The following is a 21,466-nucleotide window of genomic DNA, read 5'->3' as shown; positions in this document are numbered from 1 at the left end:
TTTTGGCTGAACCTTTAAATTGGCGACACTTTGTACGTTCCCCTGATTTAGTGTAGGTTTGATAAAATTCAGCGAGTTTACCCATCGAACCATTCTCAAATACAGATTACACAGTAAAATTTAAAGTTGCCAATTTGATGAAGGCAAGGAGGTAGATTGTGCAGCAAAATTATTCCAAGACTTGATGGCATAAATCTCTTTGATATGTACTTATTTTTTGTTGCTACCTCAGACTTACTCTTTCTATACCTTTTTTTTTTTTTCCAGGAGAGGAAATTTGTTGGCGGTAGTCAGACGATAAGTCTCAACATGGCAGCAAGACTTGGTGAAGGTGAGTGCCTCCACAATAATGATAGTGTTAATGATAAGTTGTGATGATGTTTATGATGATGATGATGATGATGATGATATCAATAAATTTCTCTGCATTTTCTTTGCGTTGTGCCATTTTGGTGACCTCATGCATTTTTGTGGGCTTGTTATCCTGTGAGGAAAGCACATGAATTTACTCCTAACTTTAAATATGCATGTAACATTTGAACATAATGATCACATTTTCCTCAAAACTAATGCTATTGCTGTTATTGTTCTTACGATTTTTCTGCATACACTCGATTCACATGCATGTTCTAGGCAAGTTTTCCTTCAGCTGTTTGCATGCCCAGGCACTTAGCTGAATTCACCAAGCTTTCTCATTGGCAATTAGTAAGCCATTCAAACTTGACTGAGTTGTAGATTTAGATTAGAAAGCCTACTCAGGTGTAGCATTGTACTTCAGGAAACGAGAAGACCATGATTACACAATAAGGAGTCTGGGAGGAGGTAACCTGTACTCATTTACAGTGATTACTTTCTAGACATCTGTGCCAATAGGCGAGCAAAATTACAGTTAAGGGTTAAGGGTTAATGCCCTTCATGGTGTTATACTCCACTGTCTGTCTGTCTGTCTGTCTGTCTGTCTGTCTGTCTGTCTGTCTGTCAGTCAGTCTGTTTCTTTGCCAGTCTCCCAGTCAGTAAAAGCTCCTCATTGTCTGTATGCTGTCCACAGATCGCGTCTTACTCAGCCACCCGGTCACCACAATAAGCCAAGAAAACAACACGGTCACAGTGACTACGCTGAATGGGAAGTCATTTAAGGTAGTGTCAAAATGATTCTACTAGCAACGGTAAAATAGTGATAGTGATAGTATCGGTAGTAGTAATAGTAGTGTAGTAGTTGTTGAGTATATAGAATTATAACAATGATGATGATGGTAATGATGATACTGATTATGATTACTATCATAATGATGATGATGATCATTAAAAATCACTTTTGGCTGTCACGAGAGCCATATTTAAAATCTTCACTAGTCCATACAGAGGTGCTATGTAATTCTGCTTAATTTGTTTTTTAAAGGTTCATTTCTTTTCTTCAATAGGGAAATATTAAAGCATTTTTTTTTCTAGAACAGGCCTCTGCAGAGGAAATTAACATTCTTGTATCATTTTGTCCCACACCCTCCCCCCCCCCTTCCTCTTGCAGAGTAGATACATAATCATTGCTCTTCCACCAGCTATGCAGAACAAGATTGCCTTCACGCCGGCTCTTCCACCCCTCAGAAATCAGGTTAGTGTTGGCCAGGAGGATTATGCTGCTTTTAGGCGAGATGAAGAGTTTCAGCCTCTCAAAACAGTTTCTCACTATGGTTACAGTAACTGTTAACCCGTTAAGGACGGACTGATTTTGCTACAACATGCAGTTCCCACAGACACTTGCCCGAGTATACTCGGGACTCGTCCTCAGTGGGTTAACCCATCGAGGACAGACTGATTTTGCTACAACACGCATTTTCCGTAGACACCTGCCCGAGTTTACTTGGGACTCGTGCTCAACGGGTTAATGTTGGTAGCAACTGTGGTTAGGAGATGAAACTTAATAAAGCTTCCAATTATTGTATGAAATACTCTGTAGAAAGGGGATACCATTGAGTGGCAAAGCTTGCCTGGCTCGGATATATTTAAGAATCACTGTGACATTGTGCTCCATCGTTGATCTCTTTGTAAGTACACACACACATCTCGACTGGAGTTGAGTGTTAGCCATGAGCGTAATACTATGCTTTGGTACACATAATCGCTGATGGGCGCTATTGATTACCCGTTAATAAGGGCAGGTTTGATGCAAGCTTGATAGATGAATTGCATTGTACTATCTGTTCATCTGATGATACAGGGGATGAATTTCATTATATTTTTGTTTGTCCCTCTTTCAACAAAGAGAGATTATTGTATTTACCAAGTAGCTTGACGGCCAGTAGACCAAGTGCATTACATATGGCCAAATTATTCAATTCAACTAATGCTTGCCATTTAAAAAAAACTAGCCAAATTTGTCAGAATTATTATGTTTCAGTTCTCTTCAATACCAAAGAAGAAAGACAGTATTTTTGTAGAAAGTAAAGTAGATGTGAATGTTTGTACACGTAGTGGTAGAGTAGTTAAACGTCCTTTACGCTTTGTTTTGTAAACATATTTATTCATATCTGTTATCTTCACATGTACATGTACATTATCACATATATTTTTGTATTCATATATTGTAAATATGTTTGTACTCTCATACCCCGAGAGGGGGTCGATAAAGTCAATAAAATCTTACAAATCTTACAAATCTTACGTTGCTTTAAGAAGTACCTCAGTGGGCAGTGAATGGAGATAGATTCAATTAGACCACCTGTGTTTCCCCACACTAAGGGATCTCTAGTATGTACTGTTCTGTTCCTGTTTGCCTCTTTTTTCTTTTCTTTTTTTGTTACTGCAAAAGTGGATATTTTCGTGGGACTAATTTTTCGTGCTTGGCCGGGTAAGCTGAGATTCGCGTGTTTTTAATTTCGCGGAATCAAGACATCAACTACTGGAACATATGGCAAACCAGAGTATTCGTGTGCTTTTGTTTTAGTGCTAGTTTTGGTTTGCGCGAAATGCAAGAAAATTTCAAGTTTTACAGTATTTTATAGCATACATCGATGCTTTAAGTTGTGCCCAAAACAAAATGGTGTTTATAAATGATAGTATGGTAAAGTTGTATGTCTATAGATGGTCTTATGGGAGAGTGGTTTCTATGTTTCCTGCTAAACTTATTTTTTAGTGGGGAAAAGAAAAGAAAAGAGAAGTCTCACTTCATGAGAGATGTTAAGATCCCGTTCTACACCACAACGCCTATGGATGTCTAAGCTGGAGGTGGGTTGGAATGTCTTGTATAGAGCACCAACCGTAACTCGCTATCTTTTGAAGAGAAACAATACTTTGTTTCTCATTGTTAGTGGGGAAAAGAAAAGAAAAGAAAAGAAAAGAGAAGTCTCGCTTCATGAGATGTTCAGATCCCGCTCTACACCATAACACCTACGGATGTCTAGGCTGGAGATGGGTTGGAATGTCTTTTATAGAGCACCAACCGTACATGCAGATTAAAGATAATAAAAAGTTTTGGTACCTCAAAAGCTTCCCTGAATTTCCTTGTCTTGGTTTGTGTTTCAGGTTAAAGTACGTTGTCTGTGAGAATTACTCGCCCCAAAGTGCTCTCATGTCTTAGTAATCATGCAATAATGGTTTCGTACCAGAGCCAACGCTGTACAGCGTCGATAAATATTGTACGAAACCACTGACTGCGACCAGCAGCGTGCAGCCCATTGTACGCATAGCTAACAGCAACCAGCAGCCCCATACGCATAGCTCAATGGGGCTTCGCATTGTAGCATTCAGGATCATGACAGAATTAGTATCGCGGGTAAATGTCAACTTAAAATCCAAAAATTTCTTCGATTTGAAGACTTACCAATTAATTTGAAGTATTGAAAACAGGCTTCGAACAACATTTGGTTCTGTCAATAGTCCCTTTCTGTTCGAATTGATGACTGAATGTGACTCGGTCGAGAGGACCTTGGGAGAGCTACATACACTGGATACCATGGCCAGCGCATGCGCACACAAACATCTTATCCGTTCATGGATTTGAAATTTGTGTGCGGGCTGCATGTGATGTGTTCGCATGCACTGGCTGTAGTATTCAGTGTACTGTATGTAGCTCTCCTGAGGTCCTGTCGACCGAGTCACATTCAGTCGTCAATTCGAACAGAAAGGGACTATAGGCAGAACCAAACGTTGCCCGAAGCCTGTTTTCAATACTTCAACTTAATTGGTAAGTCTTCAAATTGAAGAATTTATGGGATTTTAAGTGGACATTTACCCTGCGATACTAAATCTGTCATGATCCTGAATGCTACAATGCGAAGCCCGATTACGCTATGCATATGGGACTGCTGGTCGCTATGCATATGGGGCTGCTGGTCGCAGTTAATTGCATGATTACTAAGACATGAGAGCACTTTGGGGCGAGTAAGTCTCACAGTGTTAGTTATATGAAAGGTACTTTAACCTGAAACACAAACTAAGACAAGGAAATTCAAGGACACTTTTGAGGTACCAAAACTTTTTATTATCTTTAATTGGCACGCAATCTTTTGAAGAGAAGCAATACTTTGTTTCACAAAGATGATAGCAGGAAGACAACTGATAATCATCCGCTCATGTGAAATCAAGCAGAAGTTTTTCAAAGCATTTCAAGAGGCATCTTGATGAGTTATAGTTTGTTAAACATGTCAATATAATGTGAAAAACAAATTAAAGGCCACCTGCAATAGGCCACCTGCAATTCAGCCTCACATTTTCCGACATCACAACAACTTTGGTCAACACGTTCCATATATACTCAAGATGGAGAGGGAAAATAATAAACAACAACATTGCAAGATTGATGCATTTCTGCCAAGACAACAGACTGGAACTGATTCCACGTAAAATACATAAACATGTATTTTTATTTTTCCATGCATTTTTCCCATTTCATTACACACAAAGCAGTGTCAATAAGTGCAAAATGTGGGAAATGCTAAAAATTACCCTGATATAAACTGTCAATCTCTTGAAGTATATTGGGATTGAAGAAAGTTTGGAAATTGATTTGATGTAGAATTTTTGTTTTGTTGAATTTATGTGCTTTCAATTTATCTAGTTTGTTATAGATTTTCAAAATTGAAGGATGTAAATTCGGCAGTACAATATATAGAGATCACTACTAAATACAATGAAATCTGACTTTAATTATTTTAGTGAATTCCTTATTGTAAATCTCGACAGTCTCATTTTGTTGATATTTCCCGACTAGTGTGAGGAATATTTATTCAAAATACCATTAAGGGTGTACTGTTGTACTTGGTACCATATCCCCTGGTGACGCCATAAGGGTATGTTTTGCAGGTATAACTTCATTTAATTAAGGCGGTACATATTGGGTATGCTGTAATACGTCATTCATGACGACATTCAGGGTCCATTATGTTTCTGAGGTGCTTGGACCTAGCTGGGGAGTATATTTGGGTGCACGTCATGAGACCGACCCACGAATCATACAGCCCACGAGTCATACAGCCCATGAGTTCGACACTAAGCAAACAAGGCCCACACGACTGACACATTAAGCCCCTTATTGTAATGTTGGACTCGTGGGCTGTTTTTACCTATACAACGTGTCCCAGAAAAAACGAAACCGAGTTTCATTACAATTCTTTGTGATCATAATCATATATTTACTTTATGAGATGTACATGGATTAAAAGATACACTTCTCTTCTTTCATTTGATGCACAACACATTGTTCATAATTCATGCATGACTGAGTTAGAACAATAGACAGTGGTGCTACTAAAATTTCATTTGCACAAGCATATGGCAACTTTGAATGAACTTTTCAGACTTTTTCAGCAGTCTTTTGCAAAAAACAAAATCATAGCTTGAATATCCATTCTTTTTCCTTTCATATGATATCCCATGCGTAAAACATGATCAACGCCTGCTCGAGAAAACTTAATCTGAAAATATCCTTACATTTTACTGAGAAAGATAGATAGTACAAAAGGAGCAGTTAGCTTTCCTGACGCCTACCCGACTTGGCAGATAACAATGGCCCTCATGCTTCAATGAATTTACACAAACATGAAGGGAGGGGGTAAAAAGGAATGTTACAGATGGGTTCAGTTGTGAATAGGGTCATAAATTAGCACGTGATCATGAGCTTGCCTGACCATGAAGCTAATTACAGAGCAAAGGGTGTTCATCAGCGGAATGTGTGGGAAGGTAGGGTGGGAGTAACAGACTGAAAAAAACCCTTCCGAACCCCCCCCCCCCAAAAAAAAAAAAGACTTTCTGCCCTGCACTTGCTCCTTTGAAATGTTAGAAGGGCAAGTTCAGTGATAAATAAAGTGATGTACCCTCTCTTCCTGCTTTGCCTCCCCCTTCAAAGACTTTCAGTGATGAAGGACTAACCACGCATGAGGGAAATGTAGAGAGGAATGCAAACAATGAAATAAGTTTGAGGTATAAAATCATGAAAATGTGTATCATTGTTGTAATGTTGATTTCCCGTAGCCTTTGGACTGTGTGCAGCCTGAGAATACTCCCGATATTACTCTTCAGTTATTGGTTATGTCTCATAGCTTATTCTAAATAAATGACAACAAAGGGCTGTTCGTCTCATACAGCATTCTCTGTAAATACCCCCCCCCCCTCCCCCCGAACAACATTCACTGTAGCACTGTGGTTGTTTTGTGTGAATTCAGTGGTGCAGATGAGCCCATTGTCTAATGCTAAGTCGGGAGAGCTGAATGCTTGTTTTCTTCGACTATCCGTAGAATTGGTAGAGATGAAGCATGCTTTCAAACAGATTTTTCTCAAGCATGCGTTACTCATATTTGATGCGTAAGGTCTCATATGAAAGAAGAAAATATGAATATTTGGGTAATGAACTTTGTTTTTCTAAAATGTAAACTTAAAAAGTCTGAAAAATTCACTTAAAGTCACCATTTGCGTGTGCAAATGAAAATTTGGTAGCACCACTTTTCATTGTTCTAACTCAGTCATGCATGAACAATGAGCATTAAGTTGTACATCAAATGAAAGAAGAAAAGTTTATCTTTCCATTGATGTATATCTCATAGAGAAAATGTATGATTTCGATAGTAAAAAGTTGCATGGAAACCCGGTTTCGTTTTTACTGGGGCACGCTGTATAGTGTCAAACTCATGGGCTGTATGACTCCGTGGACCTTTTTTTTTTTCAATGTCGAACTCGTTGGCTGTATGACTCGTGGGTGTCGGTCTCATGGGATGGTCTCGTATATTTTCCTGTAGAGCTAACATTGTAGGACATACAGGTCCTATATACAGTTGGGCATACCGCGTATACTTGATATGGTGTTCAGCTCACTGTGTGCAGACTGACCACGACCCGATAATTCAGAACCTCTGCCTGAAAAAGGATGGTGACCCCGCGAGTCAAAAAGAAGCTTTCTTATCATCTTGTGCATCCTGTACTCTATGTGCAATGCACCCATCATAGCGACAAACTTGTCTTCACCTAAACTGTTTAGATATTGCCACTGGAAGACTCTGATGATCGCATACCGTGGCTGTGCACCTATGAGAACGCTGGTCTGACCTCAGGACGTCTATCCAGTTTAGGTCCACGAGATCTACACTGAATAGATTAAGCTCTCTGATATTATATCAATCTCATGGTCCTTGTTTTCCTCGAGGGTCGAGCTTGCGGACCGCACAGTGTGTGGGCCTATTATATTTGATGTCGAGCTCATGGACTTGTTCATCTAGTGTTTAGGTCACGGGATGTATGACTAGTGGGCTGTACGACTCTTGGGTTGTTTGACTTGTGACGTACACCTGATGAGGTGGGCCTGTTGTTTTCTGGTTAGCATCTTTCACGCTTTCATCCAGTTCAAGGGACTTTGCCATATGCCTGTTCACAAACTACTAAGCATCAACCCAAACATGGTGCCTCTCTCCCCACCTTCTATATTTAAGCGTACAAAAATGGCGAGCTAGTCTGCATAACTAACCCAAACATAAATATTATATTTGAGGTCACTGCCGTCACTGAAGACACGTAAGCTTCATTTCTGAAGTAATTGACCGCTCACATTCCTGAGACCTGTTACTATGAACCAATGCTCTGTGGAATATGCATGCATACTTTGATTATAACGTCAAGGCGTGATTTGTACATAATTAAACATCTAGGATTAAACCAATGAAGCCAAACATCAATATATGTAATCCTACACAAATTCTGATATTCTAAAAGTCTGACCTCTCGTTGTCCTTTGACGTCAAAGTTGGATATACACAGGATAAGGACCAATGCTCTGTGGAAATAGAAGACACTTCGATTGTAGCATAAATGCTAATAGCATAATGCATGATTGCACACCAGGTATACAGTTAACCAATGAATATACATCAAATATCAATATTCTGATATTTTGAGGTCATTGACCTGTCACAGTCCTCAGAGGTCAAGGGCAGAGACATGTAAATAATATCCTTTGATCTGAGGAATAGGAAAATGATTCAGTTGTAACACAAATGAATTTTTAGGACATTGTTATCATGTTTATCATCAACCAATTGCACCAAATATCAATATTCTGATATTTTGAGGTCATTGACCTCTGGAGGTCATCAGAGGTCAAATGCAGAAACCTGTCAGGGCTCTGTGGAACATAAAGACAATTCCACTGTAACAAAAATGAGTTTTTAGTACATCATTACCATGTTAAACATTAATCAATGATGCAAAATATTAATTTTCTGAAATTTTGAGGTCATTGACCTTTGGAAGTCATCAGAGGTCAATTCAGACTTGCCTCCCGATCTTAAAATGAATCTTATAGCATGTACAAACGCTGGTGAAAGTTTCATGCTTTAGTCAAATTTTGCACGATTTGTAATTATACATGTATTATGTACCAGGGTACTTTATACATGTGTGTATATTTAGGTTGTGCAAGCATGTGACATTTTTGATAGTTTTACAACTGTTGAGTCATATGATTGAAAATAAAAAAAGAAACTATTGATGAACATTAGTTGGTTCTATGTCCATGTAATCTGTAGTACTTAGGCTGACATTCACATTAGTTTCTGTTTGGATTCTAGGCTTTGTATCAATGCTTGCCTGCTGTAATGAGAACCTCCCCATCCTTAATTCTATAGCTACCACCAGTTCGTGGTCATGAGGTTTTCAATATGTGTATGTATACATGGCTACCTATTCTCCATAAGTTGCGGGTGAGAAATCCTTTGGAAGGTATTCATCGTAAAAGCAGTGTCGAGACTTAATGTTTTTAAATATAATAACAATGAGCCAAGGTCTACCATATGAAGACGACAAGATTTTAGATCTTGGTTACAAGCTTCCAGATGAGTGATTGGATCATCAAAGCTTTATGACTCTCTCTTTCTGTCACACATATTCTGACTTCTTGTTTATCTAGGCCAATTTATTCATATTCTATATTCTATATTCTATGTTCTATATTCTATATTCTATATTCTATATTCTATATTCTATATTCTATATTCTATATTCTATGTTCTATGTTCTATATTCTATATTCTACATTCTATATTCTACATTCTATATTCTATATTCTATATTCTATATTCTATGTTCTATATTCTATATTCTATATTCTATATTCTATATTCTATATTCTATATTCTATATTCTATGTTCTATATTCTATATTCTATAATTATTCTATATTCTGTATTCTATATTCTATATTCTATATTTATATTCATATATTCATATATGCATATATATTCTATAATTCACAGCTGAACCAGAGGTATCCAATGGGCTCCGTGATCAAGACCCAGGTGTATTACAGTCGTCCTTTCTGGAGAGATTCGAGTAAGTGTGGCAGATTGTTTATTCTCTGGCCGTTACATACATCATTTTGCTCAAGTATTTCTATCATTTTCACCAGTAGTTTCCATGTCCATAACTGTGTATTCGTATACTTTATGAGTTTTATTATTTTCGCTGTGCATGCAAAAATATTTAATCTGATCCTGACGTGAATGTGATGTGCACACATACCTTCCCCCTTTTTATCACTTAATTGATCACCCCATGATCAATTGCGAATTTTAGCACTCACAAAATTGCCAGGAAGTCCCCATTTGCAAACACACAAAATAATAATAATAATCAGTCTTGCTCAATACAAGTCCTCAGGATTAGCAGTTTTCTTTCGTTATATCAAAATTTCGTTATAACGGAACAAATAAACAGTATAAATACACAGAGCAAATAATGTTGTGGCCTGATTTTTACTTCATTGTAATCGGACTTTGTTATAACCGTGTTCGTTATAATGGGAGTGGACTGTTGTAATACAGTATTTTAGCACTTTGTTTGCTCTGGTGTTACCACTTTACCATACACTAAGAAATGGGCAATGTATTATCAAAATTTTTTAATGATGGCTGTGATGCCAAACAGAGAGGAGCTGTTTGGGATTGGTGGGGATATCAAGAGTCTCAGTGTCCTTGGTTACACACTGGTATTTTACCAGTGGTAGTACTTGTCTGTTATGAATAGTTCATGTGCAGCTACACCGTTCGTCTGACAATTTCAATGCACAGTGAGTGATCTGGTGTGATGTAAAGTGACAACTCTGCAAACGTAGGTTCATCAATACACATAGACATCTATCAAATGACACCAGGGTGATGTGGGCTACCTCAATCATGTAGGCCCATAATCGCTTGGCAGTGTTTTCAAAATTTGGAACGTAGGCCCTATGGTGTGCTCAAATGTTTATCCCAGATTACTCTGGCCTGGCAGTCGCTGATGGCATCGTCTGTGGGACTCAGGATGACTGCAAACCTAACGCAAAGTACCCTGCCATCATTGGGTAAGGCATGCCAAATTTGTGTGTGTGTGTGTGTGTGTGTGTGTGTGTGTGTGTGTGTGTGTGTGTGTGTGTATGTGTGTGTGTGTGTGTTGGGGGTGTTAGGGGTGGGGGAGAGTACATAAAAAGCTGCATATGGGACTACACACACATTTAAAAAAAGAATTCTTTACTGGTTTTGCCTTGTTCTGCATTGAGGGTATATTATTCAAGCATAAATTTTCACAATGGTTTTAAATTTGTGAATTTCACATAGTGCTTTGAACTGCAAAAATAAAGTTTCTTTTAAAAAAATCACACCATGCCAGCACAGCTAGCTAAATTGCGTGCAACTAGTATCTACTGTAGGTCCATGTATAGCCTGCAGTGTGGGCCATAAAGTGACAGTATCCTGGAAATAACAGCATGCTATTACAGTCAGTTCTTTGAATGCGGAGTAACATACTTGTTTTTGTACAAGAAATCACTGAGTGAAATCATTCAGAAGTAGTATTGTTGCTTGTTCCTCATTCTTATTTTGTGAAAGGCAGATCAGTAACAATATCTAGACCCTTGATCGCAACCGCGAAATTAACAGCATGCAAAAAAGTCCAACATATGCCAATTTGAAAAAATACCTAGACGCAAAAATTTCAGGTTGTACAGTATACAAATTTTTCAATTACCTTCGCCTTCCTACAAGAAAGAACACCCAGTCCCTAAAGAAAGAAAGGAAATAAAGAAACAAACAAGCAAATAACGGAGATAATTTGATGACATTGATCTAAAAATATGGTAAATTCTTGCTTGAAATCTGGGTCAATAGTGACAATGGAAATGTTGATTGTATAAACATAACATATTGGAATGGAGTGTAAAGGATATGTTGTTTGTACAATTTTCTTTAAAAATAAAGACGCCAATGTTATGCTCTTTTATGACAATAAAACTCCATCATCATGTTACCATAAACTCTCCTCAATACGGTGGCTAACGATACACTCTGCTTTTGTTTTTGTCAGTGTCTCAATGTTGACAAATCAAAGCTGTTTCCAGCAAGTAGACAGAGATGTAAAATTCCATTCACACCTCCGTTCTACCGCAGGTTCGTTGCTGGAGATGCGGCCAGAGAATACTGTGAAGTTTCTCAAGAAGAACGGTAAGAAGTTGTCTGATTTTGCTGCTTCTTTTTTTTTTTTCTGCAGGCTAAGCAATTAAATATTTTCAATCTCAACAAAAACTTTGACAGTGGTTTGCATATGTCTTCTCTTAGATAAGTTTTGTGTCTTGCAAGACAAGTTGATCATGTTTTTTTTCTATTGTCTGATGAGAAGAATGTTTAAGAAGACAAGGGATATGGTGTGTTTCTTGGTTTGTGAGCTAGAATAACGACACAGTATCATTCTGTGCACCTTGAATGTCTATGAAATACCCCCCCCCCCCCCCCCCCCCCCCCGGTGTATAACTGCCAGTCTGTGGATAGTTTGTAGCCTTCTTATTCACTTTACTTAGTTTGTTTTGTTACCCACGCCGATGAAAATCGGTAGGGGGTTATGTAAAGGGTTCCGTATGTTTGTTTGTTTGTTTGTTTGTTTTTTTTGGTTTGTTTGTTTGTTTGTTTGTTTGTGTGTTTGTTTGTTTGTTTGTTTGTTTGTTTGTTTGTTTGTTTGTTTGTTTGTTTGTGTACAAGATAACAAGAGAACGGTAAACGGATTTGCACGAAATGTTCAGGGGATGTCTGGATAATGACAGGAAAGAATCGATTAGATTTTGGTGATAATCGGTTGACCCTTGCAAATTCTGTGCGACCTTTAAGTTTTGACCCCATGGTATAGTGACCACTCCGAAAATTTCCCGTTTCTCACTTTGCGATTTTCCGCTACCATACGAAAACATAAACTCCCAAACGATCGGACTTCGCTGCTCAAATGTTCGTAAGAATTCCGAAATTTACGTTTAGGCCTATTTGAAGGACTATGTCCTTCTGGATTTATGAAAGTTCGTTCTCCGTCGTCACAAACTGGCCCGTATTTTGATGATTTTTCAAATTAAAATTGATTGTTTTTTTCGTTGGAGGAGCATTTGCTCGGTCGCAGTCACACTGCACGATATGCGCGCTCAATGTCAATGCGTGTGCAAGGCCGCTGAAAATGCATCGCGCTCTACCCTGTTGGTGCAAAATAGCATCGGGGACGTTGCAGCGCTCGTTGGTGACCGAATACTGGTGCAGTAGACATTTGCATTTAACCCTTGCATTGAATAATTCCCGTAGACACTAATCATAGGGGTAATTGCCTAGGGGGTACGTAAATTTTGTTTTTCTTTTGCGCTTTTGTGGATACCATCAAAGATCGTACACTCATACGACCTTTGATATCAACACACTCTCGGCTTGCTATAAGCAAAATATCCCGCAAGAAAACGGCGTATTTCTCGATTTTTAGCGCTTTTTCGGCGACCCGTCGCGTAGACAATACTCTTAAAACTGGACTTAATTTGCGCGCGCTTGGAAAAGTTCCGAATCTGCACTTTTGACGGTGGAATTTGGGATTTTCGATGGATTTTTGGAGGAGACTAAAGGACTTTCCTGTGGTGAATGAGTGTTACCGTATGTGAAATGATGTGATTTGCGTGTGATGTGACTGTAGAACCAAAGATCGTACACTTCAGTGTACGATCTTTGGTAGAACGCACTGGCTGGTGATAAAGGACACTGGCAATTAAGTGACCGAATTCTGGTAGATGACCGAATGCACAGTATGTTTACCCCGACTTTGTACAAGGCGTGGGTCTGCCGCCTTTGACGGCCCCTCTCTAGTTTTCTTTTGTTTTTCATTCTTGCAGTGTTTCCTGGGGGGCATTTCATGAAGGAACTTGTCGGATAAAATATCTGACAAGTCAATTCTATCCGACAAGTTGTGAGAAATTCTTTAGTCTGATTGGCTGATTTCTCTGAACTTGTCGGATATAATTGACTTGTATTTTTATCCGACAAGTTCCTTCATGAAACGCCCCCCTGATCTACATCCATTGGTTACCATGTTGAGCAATAATTTTGCAAAAATTGTGTTAGCCGCACTGATCTACCTTTGGAGTCTTGCAATAAATCAGTTATGTCTCTTGATATAAAGATTAACTGCTGTGTTCTTGTTTTCCCCCTGTGCTATTCTTGCTTCATCATTCCTGCCTTCAGAAAACAGAAGATCTGTCAACATTATGCCAAGATACTGAAGAGTGATGAGGCCCTGAAGGTAATTTGCCTGCTATTATAAAATTCATTCAGTTGTGATGATAAAGTCATCAAAGAGACACCTTTATGGTTGAAATAAGGACAACAAGCTACTGTACCTTTGCTCCACAAATCAGATAACAAAGAATGAGGCTACCACAAATGGAAATTATATGAGGTGATGTCATTGCCTAAGAATTCTTCCTAGTGAGTTTATTTCATTGTTATTATTTTTTTTTTCATGAAATGAAAGAGAAGAACCTGTATCTTGGATCAAAGTATTTCTTTTTTGATAACCCAACGATGTTGACTCACAGGTGTATGGTGCTGAAGTTGCTAGATCATTAACAAAATTGTGATTTTATTAACATTTCTTGTGTGCATACTAATAGGAGAGCTGAGAGGTGGATCATCATTAATTTAGTTGCTTTGCACATAATTTTGTTGGCAACCACTAGCGCTTCTTCGTAGAAAGCATGTACAACTTGGAAATTCCATAACTCCAGCACTCTATGTATGATTTGGATAAAGCCTTTACCATTCCGTTGGTCTGATTCTATTCCGTTTGTGAAGATAAAAGTTAAACATGCACTTAAATGTTGAATTCACTAAATCTGGGAAAAGTAATTTCTTTCAGTGAAAGTTTGTCTCAATTCATGCAGATGATGACTTGTTTATCGTGAGATTAAATTCGAAGTGTTTATTTCCAAAATAGAAATAAAAAAAATCTTGCTGTGACTTCTCAGTAACTTTCAGACTGTTCACAATAACATAAGATAGCAGTACCTGTTCATACAAACCAGGCCTGTAATTTTCTGTTGTCATGTATAAAGATGCATGTTCACTACCAAAGGACTGTAACCTTTCGAAAGCACAGTCTTGACAGATATCTACTGCTCAGGCATGTCCCTTTCAAACTCACCGTTCCCATAATCCTTTTATTTCTCCTGGGTCAAATGTCATACATGTTCTTTGTGTTGATTTTAATAATGCAATGATTTTTTTTTAAAATAAATGTTATACAAATTGCATGGCATGAGATTTCATCGCGAAAACAAAGGCAAAGAAAGGTCTACCCAGGCCTTGTGGACCTGTATACATTGTGTAGATATAAGGGCTCTGAGTACAACATACGGCAATTTTTTGCTGGTAAGTAGGGAGATAGGATGTGGGTTTGACGTTGATTTTTGTTTGGTTTATCACTGTGTATTCCTTCATTTTTATTTGTGTGTGTGTTTGTGTGTGTTGGTGTTGGTTCCTGTTCCCTCGTCCATGTCATTTCAAGCCTGTGATGTACATTGAAAAGAATTGGATGGAGGAGCCATACATTGGTGGAGGTTACGTGGGCTACACCGTTCCAGGCATCATCACAAAATACTGGAAGTGAGTTTCATAGTCACCGGTGCCCAGTTTGAATTTGTTGGAATTCATGGGAGACAGACAATAAGTCATAGATTGTAGGTTCAAAGGTACTGTCATTTTGGGAGATCATTGAAAAAGTACAGTCAACCTTGCTTATTACAGTTGACCTTGCACAAGTCGAGTAATCGCCTAAGTCGAAGGTCTTTTCAAGTCCTCTTCACTTTATATTCTATTGATTTTAATCCCTTATAAGTCTGATTTATCTCTTAAGTTGAAGCTATTTCTTCAGTCCAAATAGTACCGACGTAGGTGAGGTTGACTGTATTCGTTTTTTTTTTTTTTGTAAACATTAGTAATAACTCAATAACTATTCTTCTTCTTTTTTACATTAGTAATAGAAAGATTTTTTGTCTTTAAGATACTACTTTAGAATTGTCAAATGTTTGTCTCATGATTGGATGACAGAAAGCAGAACTGTAAAACCAAAAATGTTCACGTGCATTTTAATTTTGCGAATTTCACAAGAGCCAACAAAGATTTGGGTAGTCAAACTGCATGTGAAGTTCTTGTCTACACTGTAATGCGTTGGACGCCAGTGGCAATTAGCAAAATTTTCATGCAGCGAAAAAGGTTGTCAACTGCAATTCGTGAATATTTCTCTTGCTTTGTGGTATGTAATGTGCTAAAGTGAGTGTATCTCTATCACAGCCAAAAGCAAGATCCTAGCATGATATACTGTGCAGCTGTAAAAATTTTATAAGTGTGAGCCAGAGAGGATTAAGACAAAACAGTTGCTGAATAACCAAGTTCCTGACAATTGAATTGTCTGAATTAAGTCTCTGTTTGTGACTAATTGTTGTATTGATCCTTATTGTGCACATCTAACTGTTAGGTTAGTTTGGGCATGGTATGTGTGATCTTGGCGTGTTTTTGACAGTTTTCAATGAATGACGTAGTCATTGATATCATAGATGAGTGTGAGGAAAATTGAAATAATTGACTATTCACAACAAACTGTTCCTGGTTTCTGTCATGCTGGATTTTGTCATGACAGCAATAACATTTCTTGAGGCTGCCATTGAAGTGCAGGAGAATTGAGTGATAAATGGAAAAGAAATGTCCATCATTAACGAGTTATTACAGTTACCATGTATCATTGTGTACAGTCTGACATTAAATCACCTCCTCTTTCTGCAGTGGAAAATTGAAATGTCTCATCCCAGAATTTCCTTATTTCCTGTGAATGTGATTACTGTAGACATTATTCTCTATCACAATGATTATTGTCATTTTTTTCTTTATTTTTTAATTTATTTATCTATTTTTTTTTAATGTAGACAGTACCTTCCAGCATAAGAAGTAAAAGTCATTTTCAAATGGATCAATTGTTATTAAGTAATATTGATGTTTGAGACTATAAACAGTGATTTGCATGCTAGGGACTTTGTTGCTTCTTTTTTTCAAAGAATTTGTTAATGTGATATTGCCAAGATGCACAAGAAATACTAGAAATATTTCCTAGAACTTGTTCCTTTGTTGTACTTCTGTTGGGCAGAGCCCTGCGAGAACCTATCGGTCGGCTGTACTTTGCTGGAACAGAGACAGCCACTAAATGGTCTGGATACATGGATGGGGCAGTTCAGGCAGGAGAAAGGGCTGCCAGGGAGGTCAGTAGTCATCCTTTTCTTCTTCTTTTTTGTAATAGTTTTTGATAAATAGCATTATACACCGTGATTAAAACCCCGTTTACGTAGTTTTCAACATTGAGGGTGTTAATATTCTGAGTAGCGAAATAGTCTGGGGAGAGGGTCTGGAAGTCAGACTAAATTTGGTACCGCATTTGGCCCAGTTTGTGTTTACAGTGAGAAAAGGCCGGGCTAGGCCGCGGCCAAGCCCGGCCTTTTCACTGTAAACGGGGTCTAAGTTTCCGTTTTATGAGCCTTTGTAGGTTGTGCTGTGGTAGACTTTGTGTAGGTCTATCATTGTTCTGTACACATACATCTGTAAATGAGAGGGAAAGAGAAAGAAGAAAATTTAATGATAGGTCATATAACGTGTATCTCAAGCAAGTGGATTGTAAATACTCACAAGATGAAGAAGACAGTGTAGATAGTGATGAAGTGTAGATGTTGTATGTGTTGATCACCTTGGCAACAGAGAGAAGAAAGAGAGAAATAGGGTGTAGGTGTAAATTGATGATGATGATCCACAACATTAGTATGACACCATATTTCTGTTTTAAAAGACATTCAAAAGCTTTGCAAATAGTAGCATCATGCCTTTGGGTACTTTTTTATTGGCTTTCCATCTTGCATGCAGTCTTCATTATGAAAGACTTGATTCACAGATATGAAGGCATAATACTGTATGGGTGTTATAGTAATTTATAGACTCTGCTGCAGTTATCAGTGGACCAGAAATAATGCCAGATACATTATATGCCAACTATTCCTTTATTTGTTTATTTATTTACTTTTTCCAGTATTTTGTATGTCTTTTAATAGCCGAAAAATACTGCAAGTTTCATGGAAAAAAACTGTTTTTTCTCAAATTATATTACAACACATGTGCATTGTAAGAAATATGAAAATACTGTTTTTCCACCAAATATGGCCCTATTCAGGCCTCAAGATACTGCAATGCTGTTTTCCGGATTGGTATCCCTTCAAAATGGAATGTGAAAGTTCGGAAAATATAAACATTAGGAAGCTGTAGAAGATGTGGTTGGGGAGGAGGGTGATTAAGGTCGAGAAGAAAGAAATATCATTAAATGAAAAGGTGGAAAGGGGAAGGAGGAAGGGTAAAGAGGATGGAGTTGCTTTTGATTACTTCTGTGTCATTACATGTATTATCATTTGAGCATCACCTTTCACATGACTACAATAAATGATTTTTGCCTGTCTCTTGAATAGATTTTGCACAACATGGGAAAAATATCCAGTGATGAAGTATGGCAGGAAGAACCAGAAGCACAGGTGAGAATGATAATGTGATAAAGCTTGAAGCAACAGCTAGTTGAGAGGTCATTTTTAATTTTCTTTTCAACATTGTCATAATCTTCATCATATCTTTGTAGTAGTTATCATCATACTTCTGATCAGTATTTTTGTATCACTGTCATTGTACTCTTGATTAATGTAATCATGTCATGCTGACATTGTGGCCCACTCGAGAGAGCCCACTGGTTGGGAGGCACTGCTCTGTAGGGTATGCACATTATCCTATCTATAATATATTTTTATACCTATAGAGACAGGAGGTAAATGGCAAATGTTCAAAAAAAAAAACAAAAAATAATGAGAAAAGGTATAGCTACCAATACTTCATGGTGAGAAAAGAGAAAAAGAAAGAGAGTAGAAAATTAAAAAAATTAAAGGGCAAGTCTGAACAAAAAGAGAGAAAGTGTGATGAGGTAGATTTAAACAATGGACGCATGGGCAGGATGAGAGGTTTCATGGTAAAATACATGCAAGCACACGTATGCAAACCGATCAGCTGTATAACACTTTAACTTTGTTGTGCGTTACCACTTCTCGCAGGACATGCCCGCCTTGCCGTTTGCCGTGTCGTGGAAGGAGAAATTCATTCCGTCGGTCTCGGGCTTTCTCCGTTTCGTTGGGACCTGCGTCGTTCTGGCGGGTGCAGGGGGTGCCGCCTGGGTGCACAAGGACAAGCTTCAGAAGGTCTTTGCCAAGTAAAGCATGTGGGTTGAAGTGTTTTCGCCGCCAATCAGGACGGGGTCCACTGGGTTCTAGAGGTATTCCAGACGTGTGAGATACCAGCACATCATGACAGAGAGATTTAATGAAATGAGATTCGAATCAGCCTTATTTTTGAGATTGAGTGCAGGAAGCTGAACAGCCTTTACTGTTCAGCACTTTTTTTCTTAAAACCACATATGGAGTGCATCTGTACTAACCTTGCATGGAAGCAAAATGCTTGGTGTTGTGGAGGCATGTCACATAACCAATAAAGGTTGACGCAAGACATGTCTCTATGTATGTGTGTACAGTGTCAAAATGGGTCTCGTTATTTAATCCATGTCCTGCCCTGTACCTGCACTTGCAAAGAAATGCCTGGTTGACTGGGAGTTTCTGCGTTATCTTTTTCTCTAAAATTGATGCAAAGTTTCTGGAGTTTTGAGGTTTGTATTTAAAGGTGTGCAATTTCAAATCAATAATTTCTTTTCAGCACATACTCCAGGTTCTTATGATTATGGGTAGATTATGTGTCATGTCTTTTTAGTTTAATGTTCTGTGACATTGGTATGAAGGGAAATAATTCATATGTAAACAAAGATCTTTTTTTGTTTTAACTTGAAAAGTTCTTAAGTGTGTGTGTGTGTGCAAACTAGTTATGCAACTAAATTTTATGTGATATATCAAAATAGTACTGCATGTTTGTTATGCAAATTGTACATATTTTTGTGATATAATATCTGCTATCTAGAGTATGTTCTACACAACATGGAGCTCAGGCTGCTTTCTACTTATGTAATTCTTATTCTATTATGGGGAATATTAATGCAGTGTTCTTACAGGTGTACATTTGATGAAATTATCGTTGTGTAAATCTCATATTTCACAGAGATATTGAGTGAGTAACCTGCATATGTTTCACTGATGTGGATGAGGTCACACAAGTAATATACAAAGGGAATAACTTTCATGTGTTTCGATCAATGTTACAAGAGTCATGAAGTAATATACAGTGAATGGGGAAATCCACCATGAAATTTAGTTTGAAAGTGAAAGCTTTATCATATTTTGATGAACAACGAGAAAGTCATGATTTCTTGTAGGTGAGATCAGTGAATTCTCTTGGTCACAATGCAAGCTCATCCACCATTTGCTCTGTGCTATAAAATAAGAAATTGTCAATTTTCCAGTCCAGGAAATTTCCAGTCATTTATGAACCCTTAGTGTTATCATTACAAATATTTTTTTTTTTCTACACAACCCCTTTAAAAGAATATTCTGACATTAATGACAGAAAAAAAAAGGTTTTCATGGAATTTTATGCACAGGGTAAAATTTATCGTGAGCTCTCATGCTACATCGTGGAGTTGCCAATTTGTGCCTGATTGAACACAACTTTAAACGTACCTGTCTTCATTCTAATCAGAATATCCTCAAACTTTCACTGTCCTCTTCCTTTCACTCTTCTGCCTCTATTCACACACACACTGATTTTTAGGACGGGCTTTTCACGAAATGATAACTCTTATAGAGGTTTTATATTCTGTGTATACAAAGGTATGGTTTAGCTTTGGTTGATATAGGGGTTGTGGTTTTTAACTTTTTTTTGTAAGATATGGAGAAACCACTTATGAAATATGAGAGATCATACAATTATAAGAGGTCCCACCTTTTCTTACGGCCACTTTGTTTTTGGATATCTCAGGCATTTCAGAACTGAATTTTATGAAATAAACTTTGATTTCCTATTAGAATTGTATACTTTTTTTCATAATTCATAAGTAGTCTCTCTTTATCTTACACACACACACACAAAAATAATGAATAAAAAAATCTGAAGCCCCTTGTAAACCAAAACTAAATGTCAGCCTACTGATGACCAAGCTTTTTAAAGGTCAGCAAAATCCCAGAGTCACATGTGTAGAGCATTTATTTTTCATATCAGTACATTCTTTTCCTGACCATTTTCAAAATTTCTCAAGAGGATGGTGATTTAGGTAACACTGGACTCACATGCACACAGCATTCCTTTGTTTTCCACATGACAAAGTCTTTCCTACTCTAGATATTAGGGAGTTTTTGCAAGCACGATGTGGCTGGGAGTTGAGCGTGCCGTGTGCAAAATTTGCTTCTGCGCATGTTCAAATCCAAGAAACATCCCATCCTGAGGAAAATGAGTACGGTACTCGGCCAAAATGGCATTCGGTCCCGATGCTGGGCACAAGTGAGCCAGCCAATCAGTGATCTTGTCCCCACGCCTCCGTCCTGTACAGGAAAGCGAAACTGCTTACATATGGGGACGGGAGTCCGAGTACGGGGACTGTCACAGCTGATTGCTTCCGTGTATTCTCGGTCTTCCCGTCGTGTAGAGAAAACTCCCTGCTA

The 21,466-nt window shown here is 38.0% G+C and overlaps 1 protein-coding gene across 1 annotated transcript in view; it reads left to right on the top strand.

The window, feature by feature from the left end:
* The window catches only part of LOC139742159 (amine oxidase [flavin-containing]-like), a 36,613-nt gene extending 17,456 nt beyond the window's left edge, over positions 1-19,157 (top strand). Inside the window, exons 7-17 of the mRNA XM_071652728.1 lie at positions 268-331; positions 1,049-1,137; positions 1,526-1,609; positions 9,732-9,807; positions 10,729-10,816; positions 11,898-11,951; positions 13,986-14,043; positions 15,307-15,404; positions 16,939-17,050; positions 18,296-18,358; positions 18,923-19,157. Coding sequence (XP_071508829.1) covers positions 268-331; positions 1,049-1,137; positions 1,526-1,609; positions 9,732-9,807; positions 10,729-10,816; positions 11,898-11,951; positions 13,986-14,043; positions 15,307-15,404; positions 16,939-17,050; positions 18,296-18,358; positions 18,923-19,081 — 945 coding nt within the window. The 3' untranslated portion in view covers positions 19,082-19,157. The remainder of the gene's footprint in view (positions 1-267; positions 332-1,048; positions 1,138-1,525; positions 1,610-9,731; positions 9,808-10,728; positions 10,817-11,897; positions 11,952-13,985; positions 14,044-15,306; positions 15,405-16,938; positions 17,051-18,295; positions 18,359-18,922) is intronic.
* The last annotated feature ends 2,309 nt before the right edge of the window (positions 19,158-21,466 follow it).

This window comes from Diadema antillarum, unplaced genomic scaffold, assembly GCF_040938485.1.
Source record: "Diadema antillarum isolate AM-2024a unplaced genomic scaffold, OU_Dant_1.0 seq00000981_RagTag, whole genome shotgun sequence".
Taxonomy (NCBI): Eukaryota; Metazoa; Echinodermata; class Echinoidea; order Diadematoida; family Diadematidae; genus Diadema; species Diadema antillarum.
Note: the sequence above shows the minus strand (reverse complement) of the source record. Positions and strands in the feature narration are given on the sequence as shown.